This window comes from Culicoides brevitarsis, chromosome 3 (assembly GCF_036172545.1).
Source record: "Culicoides brevitarsis isolate CSIRO-B50_1 chromosome 3, AGI_CSIRO_Cbre_v1, whole genome shotgun sequence".
Lineage (NCBI taxonomy): Eukaryota > Metazoa > Arthropoda > Insecta > Diptera > Ceratopogonidae > Culicoides > Culicoides brevitarsis.
Window position 1 is genome coordinate 25,407,986 of NC_087087.1, and position 23,485 is coordinate 25,431,470.

At 29.2% G+C, this 23,485-nt stretch overlaps 2 protein-coding genes across 2 annotated transcripts; one reads left to right on the top strand and one right to left on the bottom strand.

The window, feature by feature from the left end:
• Positions 1–380: 380 nt before the first annotated feature.
• On the bottom strand, positions 381–4,308 carry LOC134835413 (integrin beta-PS-like). Its single transcript, XM_063850290.1, has 5 exons — positions 3,981–4,308; positions 3,694–3,925; positions 3,143–3,641; positions 519–1,706; positions 381–458 (listed from the first exon to the last, which is right to left on the bottom strand). Exons 1-5 carry the CDS (start codon positions 4,306–4,308, stop codon positions 381–383), a joined length of 2,325 nt encoding a protein of 774 aa, XP_063706360.1.
• Positions 4,309–5,843: 1,535 nt separating this feature from the next.
• Positions 5,844–16,834, top strand: LOC134835415 (transmembrane channel-like protein). The gene is made up of 11 exons (XM_063850291.1): positions 5,844–5,963; positions 8,591–8,841; positions 9,053–9,328; positions 9,388–9,625; positions 10,645–10,976; positions 11,051–11,164; positions 11,223–11,414; positions 12,737–13,199; positions 13,803–13,871; positions 14,805–14,937; positions 14,991–16,834. Exons 1-11 carry the CDS (start codon positions 5,844–5,846, stop codon positions 16,832–16,834), a joined length of 4,032 nt encoding a protein of 1,343 aa, XP_063706361.1.
• Positions 16,835–23,485: the final 6,651 nt, after the last annotated feature.

The window sequence follows — 23,485 nt, forward strand, 5'->3', positions numbered from 1 at the left end:
AAATTTCATTAAACAAAAAATTAATTTAATTTAATTAAAATTTAAATAAATGATTTTGAGTAATATTTTTTTTTGAAATATTTTTTAAATATTTTTTTTTTTGATTAAATTTTTAAATAATTTTTTTAATTAAATTTTTAAATAATTTTTTTAATTATTTTTTTTTTATTTTATTTTTTAATTATATAAAAAATTATTAAACAAAAAATTTAAATTATTTTAATTAAAATTTTTTTATTTTTTTTTTTTAATTATTATTTTTTTTTTTAAATTTCATAGTTTTTTGTTTGAAATTTAAAAAAAATTAATATTGATTTTTAAATTTACTACAATTTTTAATTAAATATTTAATTAATAATTTTAATTTTTTTTGTTTTAATTTATTTAACCGCTCTCGATCCTCGATAAGCTGGATTCTTAACTGTTGTCGATGCATCTCTATAAAGTGGATTTTGTCCCTAAAAAACAAAAAAAAAATATTTCTTTAACTTTTCAACCAACAATTTTTATTTTCATACCGCAGTCCATGCCGCATTTTTCCGTTCCTCCTCGAAACGCGCGAATTCCCTGCGATACTGAACAATCATGATGACTTTCCACAGCAACAACGTTGCGACGCCAACAAGTAAGATCGAGGCAACAATACTGATTATTATCGTGAATGGCTTAACGCGAGTCGGACAATGAAGACGTTCGTCACTCCGAACGACAATTTTACTTTCATCGCGATCGTTGTAGATAAAGTCAAAGCGACACTGTTCGTCGTCATATCCCGAACACAATTGCTCCTCGTCGGGTTTCACGTCTCCAAGGTCGTTGACTTTTTGCAGTAAAAAGCCATTTTTGCAATTTTCGGTGCAATTTTTCGCCAGAGGACCCGATCTGTAAACTTGACATTGGACACAATCGCGAAATTCCTTGCAACGAGCCCCACAATTGGGACATTTTTCGCAAAATCGACCAAAACGACGATTTTTCTCCGTTTGTTCGCATTCGCATTTGCCACATTTGCAGTTTCCGAAGCCCGAACAGAGTTGCGTATCGTTCGGAGCTTTGCACGTTTCCATAGAAGTTGAACATTCGCAAGCTGTGCCATTCCATCCCTCTTTACAAGAACAAGAAACGATCCCTTTGTCGCACGTACATTCTCCATTTCCCGAACAAAGCAAGCCATTTCGACGTTCACACGAAAAATTGTCGCATTCGCAGTTCTTTCCGAAATATTTTTCCTCTGGGTTCGGGCGAGGTCGACATTCACAAAGCCCACATCGACAATCCCCCCGATTGTTGCAATCGATAAAGTCGCAATTTGTGTTATTTTTGTCATCAGTCCCTTCGGCACATTCACACTTGAGCCCCGTGAAGCCTGGATTGCAATCACAAAGACCACATTGAAGCGTTCCTTGTTGCTTGCATTCGACCGAATCGCGCTCATATGTTTTGTGAGATGGATCCATGCAGGGACATTCACAAATTGGTTGAATGTCAAGTACGAGCGATTCGTCAATTCCAACGGGATAGATTCGAACAGTTTCAGCAGAACAAGAAGTAGCGGTGATTTGAATGTCGAAGTCGATTTTGTCACCAACTTTGATGTTGTCACATTTGTTGGTGCGTTCCACTTTGGTACCGAAGCATTTTGAAGAAAAATCGACTTTGATGAATTCCGTGGAATTGTCTTTCAATTCGATACTTGATGAAATTTTCTGAAAAATTATTAAAATGAACTTTGCAATCCATGAATTCGCAATGGGACAAAATTACCTTTTTTAAGGGCCTGTGGTCTTGAAAATAATTCCCTTAAATCCTTAAACTTTTACTTGGAGAATTTTCGAAACTTTTATTTTTTTGAAAAAATGTTCATTCGAAAAAATAAAAATTTCATAAAAACTCCATGAAAAAGTTTAAGGGCCTTATTTTAAGACCCCAGGGTCTTAAACAAAGGTAATTTCGTCCCACTGGAATTCGATTTCAAACATAGGGTAAATATGGTTTTAACGGGCTATTTACTCTACCGATTGAAAATAAGTGATGTTAAACCTTTAAGCCTTCAAAATAGGTTAACCCCTTAAGGCTTAAAATTAAGGTGTTAATTTATTCCCTTAAAGGGTTAAATAACCTCTTAAGAAGGCAATTTCATTCATTGAGAATTTAACTTAATACCTCTTGATCATTTTTCCCTCACAGTTGACCTCATAAGGCTCCTTAAGACTTAAAGGATAAATTTAACCCTTAAGAGGTTAATTAGACTCCATTATGAGGTCAAATAAAGAGGGATTAAAAATGAGTAAATGAACTTCTTAAGGGGTTAAACTGATATCAGAGATTAGTTTTACCCCTTTTTTAACATTAAAAGTTAACCCTTTAAGCCTTTAGAATAAACTAACCCCTTAAGCCTTAAAATTAAAAGGTCAATTTATTCCTTTTTTCGAAAAAGGTTTAAACTAACCTCTTTAAAGATCAACTAATCCCCTTGAGAAGTTAATTTAAACCTGTCAGCGTGTCATTCTATCAAGCCTTAAACTTAAATACCCTGTAGTTTGAAAAAAGGTGATGATGTTAACCCTTTCATGCCCATTAAGTTTAAAGGATTAATTTAATAATTTGTTTTGAAAGAGAGCTAATTTAACATCTTAGGTCAGTTGAACTTTTTTAGAGGTTAGTTTGTTCATTTTTAATCCTTCTTTCTTTGATTCCATAAGTATATTAACCCTTAAAGAATCAATTTGTGCCTTAAAAAGTTAATTTAACTCAATTGTGAGTTCAAAGAAAGAAGGATTAAAAATAATCAAATTAACCTCTTAAGAAGTTCAACTTACCTAAGATGTTAAATTAGCTCTCTTTAGTCCTCAAAACAAATTATAAAATTAATCATTTAAACTTAATGGGCATGAAAGGGTTGACATCATCCTTTTTCAAACTTCAGGGTATTTCAGTTTAAGGCTTGATAGAATGACAGGATTAAAAATTAACAATTATTGGGAATGATTCACAATACTAATTAGGTAAAGTGAGATATAACGTCAGAAATGATGGTAAGTGTCTTCTTAAAATCTCTCTTTAAGGTTCCTGACGATCGATTTCTAAAGTTTCCCTTCACTGTCTCGCCTTCATTGAAATGTTCTTTAAATAAATTATTTACCTTGTACTGCTCCTCAATCAACTGTACAACATTACTTGAGCTATCTTCTAAACGTGAAACGTAAGATCCTTCAATGTATTTCACCATTTCATCATAATGACTCTTTGCGTCTCTCGTAATGGCAAAAATCAAGTTAATCGCATTTTCCCTAACTTTTGCATTAATATGTGCCACACTTGGATAGTCTTCAATCAGGGCATGCGTGTGAAAATGATTTTGCATCTTACATTCGCCAGAGTTTGGCATCACGATGCCTCCAAGTTTTCCATCACCCGCAATGTGCGAATCAGCATCTGTTGAGAAAACTATCAAACGACGTGCTTGCTTTCGCCAACCGATTTCTTCGTGACAAACAATCGCTTGCATAAGTGCATCAAACCCGCCTTCCGGTATATCGATATTTCCCCCGATCTTGGCTCGACGCACTTCATCTTCGAATCGACGGGCATCCGTGTCGAGAGACATGTGATTACGAAACGAATATGTAGTCGAAGGTGTTCTTAAGGAACAAAAATTTTATAATTTTATTTTTGAGAAAGCACAAAACTTACTCAACAAGAGGCATCGAATTGTCATAAGGAAGTGTCTTTTTATCAATGAACGATCCGAAACCAATTTTAAAGTCTTTAGTTATTCTCATCATGGCACGTGCTAAAGTTTGTCCGAGAGCTGATAACTTATCTTTGTGCGGACTCATTGAGCCAGACAAGTCCATTAAGTAATACAAATCCAGTGGATAATCCTGACTTCGAGAAAATGTCATCTTTACTGTTATCGGATCGTCTGTGAGAATAATTTACTCATTTCCTGTTGATTCATTAAAAATCTACAAAAGTACTTAGTCTCAGCGTTAATTTCATTCCTTGAGGATAAACTTGAACAATTTTATCTCCTTGTCTCGCCGCATTTCGGGTCAATGGAAGGTTTTTAGTGACTTTCACGGTATTTGGAGGATCCTCAATTGATTCATTGGCACAAAAGCGAGTTACAGAGCTTTTGGGGAAACATTTTGGTTGGTTATCTGAGCTTGGAGTCGGTTTCAAGCACCAAGAACAACCTTTGGCTTGAATACATTCGTTACAGGTATTGAGATTGGAACAAGATTGCTCAGCAGGTGTTCCAAGTTTGAATATTAGAAAAAGTAGAAAAAAGTATTGAAATGACATCTTAATTGAAAGTTGACTTGACTCGAAGGATTTCAATGAAACAATGACTCAAAATTAGCTGAAAAATCGTTTATATGTTCATAAAGTAAAAGGAAAGGGATATCCTATCCATAGTATTTAATATTTTTTTGTCGGAAATGCGAATGTCTGAAAAGGAAGAAGTTTTATCAACATTCAACGGAAACTTGGATGTCGATATAACTCTTTCCTTTTTAGACATTCGCATCACCGACAAGATTTTTGTTTGGGATATCCTTTTCCTTTTTTGAACATTTAAACGTTTTTTCAGCCAAATTTTAGTCAATCTTTCATTCTTTCATTGAAATCCTTGGAGTCAAGTTTACTTTTAATTAGGATGTCATCTCTGAACCTTGAATCAAGTTAAATTTAAGACAGGATGCCAATTCAATACTTTTTCATGTATCTTTGTCAAACTTAAGCTTTTTAGGTTTTATATCAATAGATAATTAGATATTTGTCAATTTGACTTAATTCCTTTTCACCCCTTTTCAGAGGCATAGGGTCGCGGTGATTTCCCTCCAGTTTTGGCGGTTCGTTGCCAACGTTGCGATGGATCGCATGGTGAGATTGCGATCAATTGTTCGAATTTCGGCCTCCATACTTCGTCTCCAAGTTTTACGAGGAGCTCCGCGTCGCCTTAAGCCCTGAGGATTCCAGAGCTCTTCTGCTAATGTGATCAGCGTTGAAGTGTGTGTCCCACCCAGCCCCATTTTCTTCTTTTCACTTCGATTTCGACAAGTTCCTGCTCGCATCTTTCGTGCAACTCACGGTTAGATATCCTGTTGGGCCAGAATATTTTCAGGATTCTTCTCAGGCATCTATTGACGAATACCTGCAGTTTCTGCGTCAATTTGGGAAACACGAAAATTGATCCATTGGTATCTCCCTCAAATCTCATACACATAAAAATTCGTTGTTGATTGCTTACGACATAATCACAATATTCCATCATGAATGAGCAAACACCTGAAAAAAAATATTTTGACAGGCATTAATCATACAAGCTCATGAATATCCAAGCAAAATTCACGTGCTAAACACACAGAAGCGCCCCTCCTCGCGGTATATGTAATCGTCGTGTTGCGGCTCAAAGATTTGCATGTGTCCTTATTTTTATTTTTAATTAGCTTATATGGTCGACGGTGTTATTATTAACTCTGTAAGAGGGGACGTAACTATAAAGGCTCTCCTTGTCATCGTGTATATGCGTATCTACACATTTTACAGCGCAATAATAATGAAAGATAAAAAAAAGTGTACATTATTTTTGCAGACATTAGCCGTGTCGTCGGCGATGAACGACACTCATTATATGATGAGAGAGAATTACGTTAGACATTAATGATTGTTATTATAATAAAAAGGCAGGACAGTTCTGAAAAGCAGCACAGTTCAAGTTTAAACCGTGACAAGAAAAAACGCTCATTTTTTCCCGAGAATTACCGTGAATTGTGTGAAAGGAAATAATAATTTTTTCTACAGAAGTGAAGTGAAAGGAAATTCCGGAAGAAAAGATGTCAGCATCAAACAAAAAGACATCTGGAATTCTGAGAATTGACACGAACGAAAAATCCCGCAGACTTTCAGGCAGTTCTGTGGAATTTAAATTACAACCGGAATTACTTGGTTATGAGGTAAGACAGAAATTCTTCGTCGAATCACAAATCAATCAGAACGAATGAAATTCTCATAAAATATTTTGAATGTAGGTCAACAATCCTTTCTTTTCCGTGACACGAAACGATTTTCTTAACACATATTTTTTTTCCATGTAGCTTTCGTGACATCACCAAAAATGAAAAACAAGAAAACGGAAATTAATGTCTCAAGAGACTTTTGATTGTTTGATTCTAAGAAAAACTAAATTTGGTTGACAAAAAATTGTTAATAATTTTATGATCTCACCTCCGTTCGTGACTAACCGAAAAATTTGCAATTTTATGACCTTTAAACTCACTAATTATTGTCATATTTTCACACCCATTTTAACATGGCAAGTTTTGAGTAACATGAAAAGAGACATTTTTTTAAATGAAAAACTAGGATAAACTTGGTAGACGTGAAATGTGAAATAAAACAGAAGTTTATATACCTACATATTACTACTAGATCATTATTATGGTCTTTTGAAAGCAATGTATGGTATGAATGAAGCAGTTAGTTGCTTATGAGAAAGATGGGGTTTGGAAATACATGGATTTAAGGAACTCCGAAATTGTGAAATGTTTTAAAGGAGTTCTAAAAATTTTCTTTTCTTAAAAGAAATTGATTTGAGAATTGAATCTGAGTGAACGATTACAAATTGATTCTTTGGAGATCGCGGTGATCAGCTGATCAAACCTAACCTCAATATAGAAAAGTACTCTTAGATCATATTTTAGTTAAATGGGGTTTAAAGTGAATAACATGAGCAAATACGAACAAGCAATGACGATATATAAAATGACAAAAGGGCTAAAAATTTGACTATTCCTCTTATTCAAGACCGACACGATCACAATACACGAAGAAGGTCCAGACTACAAATACCTATGTCACGAACAAATTACTCGCGCAATAGTGTCTTCAATGAAGGGATAAATTTCTTTAATAGTCTCCCTAATGAATTACGACGAACCGATAATCTTCTTCTTTTCAAGTCAAAACTCAAACAAATATTGACAACGATCTGAGTATTAAATTCGGGGCTTTTTTCTTGAATTCATTTATATTACCACGGTTAGGTTGGGTTAGGTTAGGTTCAAGGATGCATTACCGCGGTCCGAAGATCTATTGTGATCACAGTTCGTTTCGTACAGCCTTGACATTTCATTGAATATTTTGACACTTTTGTACCACACTGATCCTTGTTCGTTGTATGATATGACTTGTTTTGATCTAAGGTTTGAGCTATTTCTTAAATTGTTCGGTTGTGCATAGTTCAATTTTTTCAATGTTGGTTGTCAGGTACACGATTGACAATTCATTAAATTTTGTTTTTACCACAGATCTGTTCATCGACGACACTTGAAATTCAGAAAAGCCTTCAAGTGTCTTATGTCGATGTTTAATAGCTTTTTCACAGAATTTCGAATAATATGATTTCTTATCGTTTCTTGGGTTGTCTTTTGCTTCTCTTTAATTTTCTGTAAAATTAAGAAAATTTCATTACATAATTTTAAATATGCTCAACTTACCTTAAACCTTGAGCTCTTCAATGATTTTTCTGAACAAAATCTTTCTCAAGTCTCGAGCTTTATTTTCCCTAAATCGTAAATTTTCAAACCACTTCGTCCTAAATTATTTCTCGTCGTCATCGTAATGAAGCAATAAGAACATTACATTACGAAAAAATTACAAATCGGATTGAAAGTTGACCTTCCTCACTCAAAAAATCGACTCCCGTCAGACTGTCTACCTTATCTTTCTGCCAATTTTCACATGACCGACCTTAAAGTAAAATAAATAATTAGGAATCATAAATATGTTAAAACGAACATGGAAAAAAATAAAATAATAAAAAAACTGGGAGGGTTATCAAACACACACGAAGACGAAGAGAAATGAAGCGATTTTGCTTAATTTGGTCATTTTCATGTGGCAAAACCTTCCCTTCGCGTGACTCGTAGCCGAGACAAAACATTCTCGTTCATTCTCTTGTCTTTTTTCTTGTTATTATCACACCATGCGTCATATATCAAAACATAAAATCTATTCGATCCGTAGTATTTTTTTTTACGTTGAACATCGAAATCAACATGTTTTCTTGTGTTAATAAAAAACTGAAGGGTGTCAATTAAAGCAGTTTTCGTCAAAAATTGTTTGGAAATTCGGAAAACTCGTATTGACACCCCTTTGAGTTCGCGCGACGGGCTACATGTCGTGCTTGTTATGATAACGCGAGCTGCAGAAAAAAAGGGAAAAAAGACAAATGAAGAGAAAATGAATAGAAAAAAAAAATAACTATTGAATAGAAAATTTTTTTCCATCCTCTTCAGTTTGTTATTCGCGCTTCCAGCATTTAAACACTAAAAAAATATCTTCTCGTGTGAAAATTATTTTTTCTACTCAATTTATGGAACAAAGGCTCATTAAATAATTAAAAAAATAAAAAAATATATTTAAAAAAAAAAATATTTTTAAAAAAATAATTAAAAAAATATTTTTTAAAAATTTTTAAAATTAAATTTTTGTGAAAAAAGGACTCAAAATAATTTTCTAAGTGATTTTATGGACTTTAAAAATAAATTAAATTAAATAAAAAAACTTACCTAAATTACAGCCAACATCTCCAGCTTCGTCAAATTATGCGATTATCGCATCGCCCCAACTTTCTGTTCGTTTCGCCAACCAAACGGATCAAGATACCAGCGACAATTCTCGCGTAGAGCAGCTTTCCGAGGATCAATCGACGTGTTTGTCGCCCATTGTCAAAGACAATTCGCGCGAAAATTTCCCTCTTCTGACCGCAACTCGTTCAGACTCGAAAAAATTCAAATCGCCTTTTTTATCCACGAAACGCAGGAAGCCAAGGTGAGTCCAATGTACTTGAATGAGTTACACAAAAAAAATCGATAATTGCAATATTTACTCGAATCGACATCGCCACACATCGTCTGTGGGTGTAAATTGCACATCAATTACTATTTATTATCGATTTCAATTATTAAGTGTGCCTCCTGTCGATGTTGACGCGTCAAGCTGTCTTCCGATTAATTTTTCTCAATTTTTTTTTGTGATGCAGAAAAAACTTGCGCTTGTCTCTGGAAGCGAGTGATGATTACTTTTATCGCGTCGACAAGGAGTCACCGATTTATATGGAGCCAATTAGTCCGCTAAACCTGCCGGAGCTGAATTCAGACGAGGACGATTATTCGGTGAGTGTGTCGGCAATCATGCAGCGACGCTTGAGCACGAAGCGCGGCAGTCGCAAAGGCAAACGAAGTGTTTCCAGCCCGCTTGACATGCTCGAGAAGAAGGATCGGCGACGATCGAGTGTTTACACGACAAGTTCAGGAGAGTAAGTAACGCGCGAAAAAAAATCACGTTGAATAAACAAAGAAAAAAAATTGCTTGCAGAACGGCAATCACGATGGAGGAAACAAACAATCAGGATTCTACTCAGGAACAAATATTCGAGAATATTCGCATACATAAGGAGGTGTTGCAACAAGTAAAGTGGCAGCCGTGGACGATGAAGCGCAAGTTGAAGTTGGTGCAACAAGCGAAAAGTTACATAGCTCAACACGAGGGAGAGTTGCAAACGAGATTCGCGTCGTCACGGAGTTATCGTGACATTTGGCAGCGCATTAAAATCGTCATTGGAGCGGTAAGTTTTTTTTTTTTTTAGAAAAAAATTATTTAAAAATATTTTTAAATTTCGTGAAAAACTTGTGAAACTCATTCATACTCAGGAAAAATAATTTTAAGTGAATATTTTTTTCATAATTATTTAAAAAAGTTTTATTATTTAAATTAAAAAAAAAAAATATATTTTTTTATAGAAAATTTTTAAATTTTGTGTTTTGAGAATTATTAAAAAATTGGTTTAAAATTTTTTTAAAAAATTATTTAAAAAATTTTAAAAAATTTTTAAAAAATTTTAAAAAATTATTTAAAAATTTTTAAAAAAATTATTTAATTTTTTTTTAATTTTTAAAATTATGTGAAAATAGAAAAAAATAAAAAAAAATCGGAAAAAGTGTTTTTTTTTTGAAAAATAAAAATTATTTTTTTTAAATTAATTAAGTAATAAAAATTTTATAAAAATTAAAGATAAAGGATAAAGGACCATAATTCAAAAAAATAAAATTAAATAAAATCGATTCAGTGAAATTCAAAAATAAACTAAAAAGAAAAAAAATAAAATAAAATAAAAAAAAATAAAATAAAAAAGTTTTTAATAAATTTGTCGAAAAAAAATTAAATTAAAAATATTTAAAAAAAAAACCTAGAAAATTTAAGAAAAAATTAAAAAACATAAATAAATTCAATATTAACTAGATACATATTTTTATGAAAATTCAGAAGATTTTTTTTCTTATGAACCTTTAAAGATTATTAGTTTTCAAAAATTTTATCAAAAATTTCGATCGAAAATATTTTTTTTAAATTTGGTTCTAAAAAAATATTTCAATTATTCTTTTTTTTTAATTAATTTTAATTATATTGATTAATTAAGAAAAAAATAATAGTTTAATTTAAATTTTATTTAAATTATATTAAATTAAATCAAATTAACTAATAAAACCTAATTTTTTTCAGATTTTTTAAAGAAAAGTGAAAAAAAATTTTCGAAAATTATTAAAAATTAAAAATTTTCTCCTTACTTTTCAGTTCTTTGCTCAAAAATGGCAACACACCAAACGAGAACTTGCCAATTTGGCGCAATGGCTCATCCCATGGGAACTTCGTATCAAAGAAATCGAATCCCATTTCGGTTCTGTCGTCGCCTCCTACTTCACCTTCCTCCGCTGGCTCTTCTGGGTAAACATCGTAATCGCTGTCGTGCTCATCGTCTTTCTCGCCGTACCCGAACTCATCCATTGGGATGTCCAAACGAAAGATCGTCGCAAATGTATGTCGGACGAGGAAAGTGCCGTTGCCCAAAAATTAATCACCATTTGGGAATTCGAAGGATTTCTCAAATATTCGCCATTATTTTATGGGTTGGTTTATCTGAACTCTGCCAGAGCGAGTTGAACGGTAGAAAAAAAAATCATGTTTTTTCACTATTTTTCAGGTATTACACGAACAAGCGATACGACGGCATTATGTGGTGGTACGATCTACCATTAGCATATTTTCTCACAGGTGTGGCTGTTTATATTTATAGCTTTTATGCAACGTTACAGAAGTGAGTTAACGTGTGTGGGAAGATTTTTCTATGAGCTAATGTTCTTTTTTTTTCGAAGGATGGCAGAAAATTCCCGAATGTCGAAGCTTTCGTCGAAAGATGATGATTGCACGTTTTCTTGGAAGATTTTTACAGGATGGGATTTTATGATTGGTCACACGGAAACAGCTCAAAATCGACTTTCTTCTGTTATTTTAGGGTTTAAAGAGGCCTTGCTTGAGGAATCGGAGAAGAAGAAGGATTCACGAAAGTATGAAAAATTTTTCTTCATTTTTTTTTGCTTGGTTTGAACTAATTTGAATAATTTTAAAGCTGAAAATTTGAAATCAAATTAATTTTTAATTTTAATTTTAATTTTAATTTATTAATTTTAATTTATTAATTTTAATTTATTAATTTTAATTTATTAATTTTAATTTATTAATTTTAATTTATAAATTTATTAATTTTAATTTAAATTTTAATTTATTAATTTTAATTTGCCAATTTTAATTTATTAATTTTAATTTATTAATTTTAATTTATTAATTTTAATTTATTAATTTTAATTTACTTCACCTTTTAATTTATTAATTTTAATTTCGTTTATTAATTTTAATTTATTAATTTTAATTTATTAATTTTAATTTATTAATTTTAATTTTTTATTTTTAATTTATTATTTTTTATTTATTAATTTTGATTTTTTAATTTTAATTTATTTATTTTAATTTATTAATTTTAATTTATTAATTTTAATTTATTTTATTTTAAATTTTAATTTATTTTAAGTTTAATTTTAATTTATTTTAATTTTTTTTAATTTTAATTTTAATTTTAATTTTAATTTTAATTTTTAATTTTAATTTTAATTTTAATTTTAATTTTAATTTTAATTTTAATTTTAATTTTAATTTTAATTTTAATTTTAATTTTAATTTTAATTTTAATTTTAATTTTAATTTTAATTTTAATTTTAATTTTAATTTTAATTTTAATTTTAATTTTAATTTTAATTTTAATTTTAATTTTAATTTTAATTTTAATTTTAATTTTAATTTTAATTTTTAATTTTAATTTTAATTTTAATTTTAATTTTAATTTTAATTTTAATTTTAATTTTAATTTTAATTTTAATTTTAATTTTAATTTTAATTTTAATTTTAATTTTAATTTTAATTTTAATTTTAATTTTAATTTTAATTTTAATTTTAATTTTAATTTTAATTTTAATTTTAATTTTAATTTTAATTTTAATTTTTAATTTTAATTTTTTTAATTTTAATTTTAATTTTAATTTTAATTTTAATTTTAATTTTAATTTTAATTTTAATTTTAATTTTAATTTTAATTTTAATTTTAATTTTAATTTTAATTTTAATTTTAATTTTAATTTTAATTTTAATTTTAATTTTAATTTTAATTTTAATTTTAATTTTAATTTTAATTTTAATTTTAATTTTAATTTTAATTTTAATTTTAATTTTAATTTTAATTTTAATTTTAATTTTAATTTTAATTTTAATTTTAATTTTAATTTTAATTTTAATTTTAATTTATAAAAAGCAAAAACTTACCAAATTTTATTTTCAGCTGGAAAATCATCTCCTTACGGATTTTTGTAAACCTCGTTGTCCTTCTCCTGCTCTGCATTTCTGCTGCTGCCGTCATCTGGGTCGTCAACAAGTCCAAAAGTGTCGATGACAGCTCCTCATGGCTCGAACGCAACGCCATCACACTCATGCTCTCAGCGATTTCCTTCTTTTTCCCGATGTTCTTCGAGAATCTCGGCTTATTGGAGTACTACCATCCACGTCAACAGCTCCGGATCCAACTTGCTCGAATTATGGTTTTAAATTTATTGAATTTGTATTCTTTAATTTTCGCGTTATTCGACAAAATTGACGACATGTCGGAGGATTCGGCTTCACTGAGACCTTACATCAAGGGATCTTCGCACGAAATGACAACTACGACGATGCTTTCGACGACAGAAAATTTCATGACGACTTCAATGTTACCCGAAATAGCAATGACTACAGTTACAACGATGGCAGCAATTCTAACCTCAATGACAACAACAACTCCAAATGACTCCCAAACGACGACACAAATGAATTTCGAGACGACAACACTAGATGGCGCCACAAGTCCTTTCGAGATGGAGCTCGATGCAGATCGAAATATCAAAATGACGACAGATGAAGCGAATATTTTGACAACTTTTGCCTTTAACGACGACGAAAATGAGCCAACGACGCAGGAAACGGTCGATATTGAGTACGATCCGTCAGTGGCGCATTATTATTTGCTGTCCGACGACGAATTGGAACAGGAAAAGTTGAAAAGGACTCGAAGAGCGGCAAACGGAAGTCTTTTAGTGGATGGAAATTTCACATATTACGACGATTATGACAACGAAAATGTCACAGAAGTTTGGATTACCACGGAAAATGGGGAAAATATGACAACAACATTTCCAACAACGACAGATTTTGAAACGACAACTGAAGAGGCAACAACGATAAAGACAACAATGAAAAAACCACGAACGACAACGGTTCCAACGACGACAATGACACTTCCGATTACAACAACAACAACGATGCAGCCCGTTGTCGATCGCTATGCAAATATCACGCCAGAAGTGGCAGAGAAGAAAATTAGGAATTTGTGCTGGGAAACGATGTTTGGACAGGAATTGGTGAAATTGACTGTTATGGATTTGGTGAGTTACTTTTGAAAATTTTTGTTTTTATCGCGTTTTTAATGGTTAGAATTTCTCAAAAATGTGCCATGGGGAAAAATTTAAAGTGTAAACTGGGATATACATTTAAAATGTGCATTGGGTCATGGTCAAAAATCGAAATATTTGAAGTAAAAAACTCAAAATTTTAACTGGGATCGAAATTTAAATTGTGCATTGGGACAAAAAAAGAAATATTTGAAGCAAAAAACTTAAAATGTTAAGTGGGATTGAAATTAAAATTATGCATTAAGTCAAATATCGAAAATTTTAAAGCAGAAAACTCAAAATGCAAACTGGGATTGTAATTGAAAATGTGCATTGAGGTATCCCACGTGGTAAATTTTTGAAAATGTGCCACGGGTAAAACTTTCAAATTGTAAACTGGGATAGACATTAAGTCATACTATGATCAAAAATCAAAATATCTGAATAAGAAAGCTCAAAAAATGTGCATTGGGTTACTAAATACGTGTTTAATTATTGAAAATGTACCATGGGCAAATTTTACAAAGAAATTTTCAAATGTGAATTGGGATCAATTGTCAAATTGGAGTAATTGAGGTTAGAAACCCAAAATGTAAACTGGGATATAAATTCAAAATGTGCCTTGGAATTTGAAAATGTGCCATGGAGTTCTTTCTGATAAAAATTCAAAATATACATCGGGATATACGTTCGAAATATGCATTGGGTTAAGTCACGTGGTTAAAAAATTCAAAGTCTGAGGTTAAAAATTAAAAATGTTTTAAAATGTGCATTGGGTCATCCAGTAAATTCGTAAATTTGTCATGAAAAAATGCTCTGGGATGAAAATTCAAAATGTTACTTGGGAAATTCATCGAAAATGTGCATTGGGCTCCTTCTGTTATTTTAAAATAAATTTTCTAACCTCAATTTTTTTATATTTTTCAGATAATCACTGTCGGCTCAACGATGTTTTTGGACTTTTTCCGTGCCCTCTTCGTGCGTTACATGAACGGATGTTGGTGTTGGGACTTGGAGAAGCAATATCCTCAATACGGAGATTTTAAAATTGCTGAAAATAGTAAGAATTTCAATTTTTTCTCAAAAATTATGCTTCAAAAAAATTTTTTTTAGTTCTTCATTTGGTAAACAACCAAGGAATGGTTTGGATGGGAATGTTTTTCTCACCTGGATTAGCTCTCATAAATTTAGTCAAACTTGGCATCCTCATGTACTTGCGAAGTTGGACCGTTTTGACGTGTAACGTCCCGCACGAAGTAGTTTTCCGTGCCTCGCGTTCGAATAATTTTTATCTGGCGCTCCTTTTGACGATGTTGTTCTTATGTGTGCTGCCCGTTTCGTATGCCATCGTCTTATTGACACCTTCTTGGCATTGCGGGCCTTTTTCGGAACATGACAAGATTTATTATCTCTTCACGAATGCCACGATGGACATTGCTCCGGATTTTTTGCACAACTCCATTCATTATTTGGCGTCGCCCGCTGCTGTCATCCCACTTTTGGTACTTTTGATTTTAATTATTTACTATTTGGTGTCGCTCACGGGATCGTTACGAGAAGCCAATCACGATTTACGGAACCAGTTGCGGAAGGAAAGGACCGAAGAACGCAAGAAAATGTGGAAATTAGCAGAAACGCAAGCAAAAGGACCCGAAAATGGGGCAAATACGCTCACGTCACGCTGGAAAAAAGTGTTGGAAGGCGCCCAATCGCCAAGTCCTGAGAACGCGATGGCAGTTCCAGATGCGAAAATTGAAACGCGCAAAGAATTGTTGGCAAAAATCATGAAAAAAGCGCTGAGGAAGAATTCTGCGTCGGATGACGATAGTCAAGTAACGAATATTGGCGATGAAACAGACACCGAAGCGCACGAATCACTGCCCCGCGATCATTCGCCGATCACAAAGACGCCCGATGTGAAGCCCAAGAAGAAAATGAAGAACCCTTTCGCCCAAATTATGGCGATGGCGAAGGAAAAGGCAGCTGCAAAGGAGGCACAAGCCCACGAAGGCGTCGAAAATTTGGAAAATAAAGAGAACACGAGGAAAGAAATCGAAAGTGACACGCATCAAGAGCAACTGGACCTCAAGAAAAAGAGCTTGGAAGACCAAGAAGCCGACGAAAAAGAGAGAATTGTCTCCGAAAGACGTCGCAGTCTCTTCAAAAGACAAGAAAATATCGAAAAAACCACAAATGTCGAGGTCGAACCATCTCCGGGGGCAACAGCGACTTCCTCAAGCGACACCAAAAAATCCAAAGCTCCCGATTTAATTTTCAAATTCGATCAATCTTTATCGCACAACGTCGAAAAACAACCGCTGGACGACAACAAAAAAGGAAAACCGGAAAAACCGAAGCGAAATGGAGCGAACGTCACCAAATATCGCTGTTCGCCCCATCACGAGGTAATGAGCGACAGCAGTTCTGACGTTCCCGCAACCACCCAAGTCGGTGAAAAATGCGAAACCCCGCATTACGCAGCTCCCATGAAAATCCGTCCTGTTGTCGAGAAACCCGTCAGTCCCGGACCCGCGGGAAAATACTCGAAAAAAGACGAAAAAGAAGCCACTGACGACGAAGCGAAACCATCGCCATCGAAACCCAAACGGAAATTCAACAAATTTTTCGCATTAGACAAGCACGACGCAAAGCACGAAGGCCCAAAAAGCCCCAAAAGTCCCACAGTAGAACCCATTCCGGAAAACCCGCTCTTGGAAAATGTCCAGAAACAATCGTCGTTGTCGTCAAAAGACTCCATCGAGTCATCGTCGAAAGACTCCAAGACAGATTCCAAGGGAAAAAATAATAACAAGCGGCAGGACTCGCAAACGTCAATTTGGTCCGATAACATTCCCGTTATTACGATCAGCAAGACGGAAAGTAACGAGAATATCTTGGAAGAGGGCAGCGGCACGATCAAGAAGAAGAAAAAAGGCCCCAAAAAATCAGAGCAATAAATCGCATTTGAATAATTAATTTTTTTTTTTGTAGGTAGATGTTGTTCTCTGATAGAGAGAAATTTAAAAAAAAATATTTAATGGATGTTGAAAGTAATGAAGAAAAAATATCAAAAAAATTTATTAAAAAAATAATTTTTTAACCGGGAATTTAGTCGGTATGAAATGTTAGATTTTATTAGAAAATTTATTAAAAAATTTTATGAAAATAAAAAATAGATGTTCATGTTATAAAACTACGAAAAAAATGTTTTTCCTTTTAAACTTTTCTTAAAAACTTTCCTTTAATTTTTTTTAATTGAAATAAGGCCGCTCCAAATTTTTTTTGAACTTTTTGTCCCATGCCCCATTTCAAAAGTCGAAAATCCAATGGGGCAAAATAAAAAAAAAGTTAAAAATTTCATCAAAATTTACCGTTTTTTGGTCTTTTTTAATATTTTTTCAAGGAATTTTACAAAATTTTTTAAAATATTTTAAATTTTTAAGAATTTTTGTATTGAAAATCGTATTTTAACATGAATTTTCTTCGTTAAAATTTTTTTCAAAAAAATTATTTTTCAAAATTTTTTGACCGTTTTTTACGAAATTTTTGTGTTTAAATTTTTAACTTGAAATACTGTGAGATAAATTTTAAATTATCAAATCTCAATGTAGATACCATAAAATCAACTAAAATATTGATTTATCACAAAAAACTGTTAAAATTTTGTCATTTTATATAAAACAGTATTTCAAATTTTTTTTTTACTTTGCCCCCCCCCCCATTTTGAAAAAAAGTTTTTGGGACAAAAAGTTCGAAATAAATTTGGAGCGGCCTAAATTTAAAAAAAACTTAATAATTAAAATTAAATCAATTTTTTAATTTATATTTAATTAATTATTTTATATATTTTTCCTGAAGAAATATTTTATTTTTTTTTATATAATTAAAATAAAATTAAAAAAAGAAAATTTTAATCAATAAAAATAAATAAATAAAATAATTATTTTTTTGAATAAAATAAATTATTAAAATTTTGTGGATGCTTAATTTTTAAATTTTATTTAAACACTTTAAATTTTAATTTAATAAATTAATTATTTTAAATTAATAAATTAATTAATATAAATTATAAAATTATTTTTTAATTAATTTGAATTTTTCACTGAAATCGAATTTTATTTATTATTATTATTTTTTTTTAACAAAACTAAATATTAAAAATATTTTTTTAACGGTTTTTATTGAAATCTTACCTTCAAACTGCGCAACATCTCCGCATTTTAATTCGAACTTCATTTTCCGTTAAATAATTTCCTCGTGAAGCTTTTCAAAATTGAATTTGAAAAAAAATCCCAATAATGTATAAATTTTCATGGAAAAAAATTAAATTGACGAGACCAGAACGAGACACAAAAAAAACATCAATAACTCATTATCCTTCCTTTATTTATTTATTTTATTTTTTTTTTTTTGTTTTTGTTCAATTTCATGTTGGGTGATATTTTTCATGAATATTTTATTAATTTTTTTCTGTGACGAAAAATGTTCAACAAATTAAATTTACAACAAAAAACAGTACATAATTAATATAAACATTTTTTGTATTTATTTATATTTTCTCTCTCTCAATTTTTTTTATTAATTTTAATTTAAATGGTTCAAATTTTTTTATGTTTTTGATATATTTATTTTTGAATAGAATTTTTTTTATAACATTTTTCATTTATTAATATTTTTTTTTGTATAATTTGTTTAAATTCTTTCACTTTAATATGTGGAACAGAGATAATTTCTCCACAGATGAAGGGTGCAGGACAAATACACTTCAATTACAAACTAAGCTAAAAGCGTGGGTGTTTTCATTTAATTCATACATGTGTGTGTTTTTTTAAGGACTAATGTTTTTTTAGTACCATACTGGAAAGATATGTTTTTTTATTAAATTTATTTAAATATATATTTATTTTTTTTTACGTTTCAACGTAAAATCTCTCTCTGTTTTTTCTATAAATACATTTTTTTAACAATTTTTTGTTCTATAAACATCATAAAGCAGATTCTTGTATTTTTTATGAGTTTTAAAAAGTGATTTGTACGAACCAAACAACAGCGGCTGGTAACTTGGCTGGCTTCAATGCTTCGAAAAAAGCGAGCGGTTCTGTTGGAAATTTGTGGAGAAAATCATATTTTTATGTATTTTGTAGTAATAATGTTTAATTATTTTTTGGCACTATAAATATTCATTATGTTCTCTCTCATTTTTATGAATTTTTCATTCATTAGGGCTCACACGTAATTTTGAAAATTATAAGATTGAAAGAGAATTTGCAGTAAAATTTAAATTAAGTTAAAAATAATTCAGAAAATATTTATTTAAGGTGAAATTTTGAAAAAAAAAAAACTTTACAGGCAGAAATGTGAAGCAAAAGATGAGAAAGGGGAGGGGGTAAAAAATATTTTTTGATCAAAGTTTGATATTTTTTTCAAATATTCTATATCAATCGACGCAAAATTAAAATAAAAGTCGATTAAATTAAAATATTTGTTATAAAATATAAAACTTTAATTTAAATAATAAAAATTTAAACCACCCGCCCACTCCCATTTTTTTCATTCCTTAAATTTCTGTTTAATCTTTATCTAAAAAATTATTTTTCATTTTTTTTTAATTATTTGGAACACAATTATTAATTTTAAATGAATTTTCTTTCGAATTTAAAATTTTTCAAAAATACGTGTGACCCCTAATTTTTAAAGGAAACCTAAATAATTCATTTAAAATACATATTTTGTAATAAAAATGTACAGATTATTTTTAAATTATTATTTTCTAACAATAGAATTCCATTTTTGCTATTTTTTGTTTAGTTTCATTAAAATTTACTGATATGTATCATTTTGTGTCTCATTCCATGAGATTTAATTATTTCTAAGAATAAGCAATGTCACTTAATTAATTTACAACTATCGCTAAGCTAAAGCTCTATCGTGATATTTTGTGATAAAATAAAAAAAAAGAAGTAAAAAAAACGAGCGCAGTTCCAAAATTCACGCATCAAATCAGTCAAATGTGAAAATATACGAAAATTATATTAATGAATAAAATCAAATTAGAATCAACGGAATATCAAAACCAGATGCTCTAGATGCCAAAACACACATTCGATAAAATTCATGAAACATGTTTGATGGTGATAAGCACGCAAAGCATTATCGCTCATTTGTTTCATTTGATTTTCATGCATGTGCGGTTACTGCGAGCAAATAAGGTTTTCAACATGACCTGACTGGATGGATTTCTCGGTTATGACAGATAAATAAAATACGAGTTTTATTGACTTACAGGTGGTTATTTAGAAGCATAGAAGGCAATTTTGCCGCCAAATTATTACGAGTTGGCAGTTTTCCGAGTGGATGTAGATTATTTTATTAAAACGCGTTTATCGCGGATGATTTACGCTTGTTTTACTTTTTTTTTATTTTATGGCTTTCCTTGTGTCGTTATGGTAATGGAAAATTGAGTGCAGTGTCGTTAAAAGGGGTTAAAAATGTAAAAAAAATAAATTTTTGTGGAATTTTTCTCAAATATTGATTTTTTTCTCAATTTTGTTGGTTTTTTGATCAAAAATTGTTTTAAAAAAATATATTAAAAAATTTAATTAATTAAAAAAAGTTTTCAGTTGTAAAATTTTTCATTAAATTATTAATAATAATAATAATTTTTTTAATAATTTTAATAATAATTTTTAATTATTTTATTATTATTTTTTAATTATTTAATAATATATTATTTTTTTAAAAATAAATTTTTAATATTTTTTTTTTATCAAAAATTAAATTAAATTTAAAATAAAAATCAAAATATATAACAATTTTTGCTTTTTATTTTTTTTTATTTAAAAATTTTATAAAAAATCGACTGATAAATTTCTGAATAAAAAAAATGAATAAACCTAATTCAATTATGTTCAAATTTTATTAATAATTAAAATATTAATGTTGTAATAATTATCAAACATTTTGTATCAATATCTGGTAATTGAATATGTTGTAGGTAGAATAAGCAGAAATATTATAAAAATAAAAAATCAATAAAAATTCAATATTTTGTAATTATAGCAGAGATTTGAAATTTTTTTTCAATAAAATAAATGAAATAATTTTAAATTTAATATTTTCGTAACAATTAAATTTTTAAATTAAATGAAAATATCTTAATTTAATATTTAAAAAAAAATTAAATATCTTGAGTGAATTTTTAAATTACATTTTAAATTAAATTAAATAAAAAATAATTTATTTTAATAATTAAATTAAAAAAAAAAAATTAATAATTAAATTTTAATTAAATTAAATTTTAAAATTAGGTAAATCAATAAATTAATTAATTATTAAATTAAATAATAAATTAATTATGTATTAAATTTTAAATTTTTTATAAAAAATTTCACCAAAAAAATTTTTTTTTCAAATTCATCAAAAAAAAAAATGCCTTCAATATTAACCACTGTGCGCCCCTGTAACAAACGCAAAAAAAGTAAATTAACAACAAAACAAACAATCAAGTAGTTCACGCGCGCCCCATATATCAAAACAGGAAAAAGTTCATGAAATAAATCCTCTCTTAATTATTATTTATCACCGCAACGCAATAATAATGTGTGTACTTTTAGCAATTTCAGTGACACAGTGTGCCACAATTTACCGAAAAAAAGGCAAAATTTATGTGCAAAAAAAAAATCGTGTCTTGTTCTAATTGCTTTTCTGTCCATCCCAATCCATTTAATTTATCCTTCCTTCCGTTTCTCCCATAACCGCATCATCATCATCATCGCCGCAACAAATGTAATCTATCTTTTCCTAATACTTGTACAATAAATATATTGTTTTGAAAAGTTAACCAGTAACCACAATCGCAATGAATTTCCTAAATATGTGACACCCATAAAACTCGTATTTTATTCCGCTTCGGGGCAACATCTTGCGAGAATTACTGCGTTTTTATAAGAAAAATAAGAAAAAAATCAACAGAAAAATTCTTAATTAAATAAATCACTGCGCGTAAAGTGTTTATGGAGTAATATAATGGAAACTCTTGGGCTCGGCGAGTCTCGATTATATTACTTCAATTTTTTTCTTATTTTTAAAAAGTAACTTTTTTGTCTCTTCTACTAATATTATCCCGTCATTATCGCATTTCCTTTTCACAATTTACAGATTTTTTCTTTAATATTATTTTAATAATAAATGTAACCTTATCTTTAAACATTTTTTTCTATACATTTTTTTTATGATATACTTTAATATAATAAATACGAACACGTATCTCCCTAAAAATATTTATTTATCTATATTGATGATTTATTAGTTTCACTTATTTCTCTTTATTAGATTATCTTTTATGTTAAGTAAGTAGTACACTTTTGCTTTTGTATCAACTCTGTAATAATATTGATTAATTCTATTAATTATTTATTATTAAGAATTGTTTTGATATTTTTTTTCGCTCTCTTTGGTTTTTTTCTACGCCGCGAAGTTTCTTTAATTTTTTTTCTTTCTATACTTTAATAAATGTCTAAGTATAGCAGAACAACGAGAATAAATTTAATTTAATTTATGTAGTACCTATTAATGCTAATTTTCATTATTTATATTATAGTTTATATTTTTAAGATATTATTAATGGAAGACATTATTTTAATATATTTTTTTCTTGTATTTTTTTTTCGCGTGTAGTATTTTATAAGAAAATTGTTGAAAATTATAAAAAATAATAATTTTTGGAATAATTTTCTCATTAAGGGATTTAAACGATGCTTGCATGATTTTAAGTATTTTTTAGAACAATAGTGGAATTTAGGACAAAAATATTAGGTAAGCTTCTTTTGTGTTTTTTAAAGTCTTTTGTCTAATAAATCAGTTTTTGTTAAAATGAGATTTTTTTAATCTGGGCTCTTGTCTAGTTTTTTAAAAACTAAATCAAAGTAAAATTCATAGATGATTAAATTAATATAAAAAATTTAAAAATTTTTATCAATACTTTCTTTTATATCGTTTTAAATTTTGGTAAAAACGAATTAATTTAAAATTCATACAAAATTTGTGACGCAATAACTGGAATTCTGCTTCATGAATCTCTTTGAAAATTTTTGTAATGTATTTTTATTTATCAATAGCAGGTTTTTGATGCAAAAAATAACAGGACAATGTGTGGGAAAATTCTTGGAAAATAATGAAACATGAAAAATATGGTGAGTGTCATTATATATCATTATAAAAAATTCAGTCGAAAATGATATTAATTGCATATTTTTGGAAGTTGAATTATTATTATTTAATTATATAATATTTTTAAAGCGTTAATTAATTTTTATTGACTTTTAGTTGGAAAAAATTGACTTTAAAAGAAAAAAAATTGAAAAATTAAAAAAAAATTTTTTTAATTTTTTAATAATTTTAATATTTAATTTTTTTTTTAGAAATTAAAAATAAATAAGTAATTAAAGTAAAATTAATAGTACCTAATTAAAAATAAATTAATTAAAAATTATTTTTTTTTAAAAAGAGCTATTAATAGGGCTCACGTACGAATTTTTAAATATTAAGCTGGAAAATCGGGAACGGGCTAAAATTGAAGCTTTTGGGACTAGAAACAAATTTTGTTCTGG

Coding starts and splice junctions, on each gene's coding strand:
- LOC134835413 (XM_063850290.1), bottom strand. CDS start 4,308: ATGTCATTTCAATACTTTTTTCTACTTTTTCTAATATTCAAACTTGGA. Junction 3,926..3,980: donor GAAATTAACGCTGAGACTAA/GTACTTTTGTAG, acceptor TTATTCTCACAG/ACGATCCGATAACAGTAAAG. Junction 1,707..3,142: donor TGATTGAGGAGCAGTACAAG/GTAAATAATTTA, acceptor ATAATTTTTCAG/AAAATTTCATCAAGTATCGA.
- LOC134835415 (XM_063850291.1), top strand. CDS start 5,844: ATGTCAGCATCAAACAAAAAGACATCTGGAATTCTGAGAATTGACACG. Junction 5,964..8,590: donor CGGAATTACTTGGTTATGAG/GTAAGACAGAAA, acceptor CCTAAATTACAG/CCAACATCTCCAGCTTCGTC. Junction 9,329..9,387: donor TACACGACAAGTTCAGGAGA/GTAAGTAACGCG, acceptor AATTGCTTGCAG/AACGGCAATCACGATGGAGG.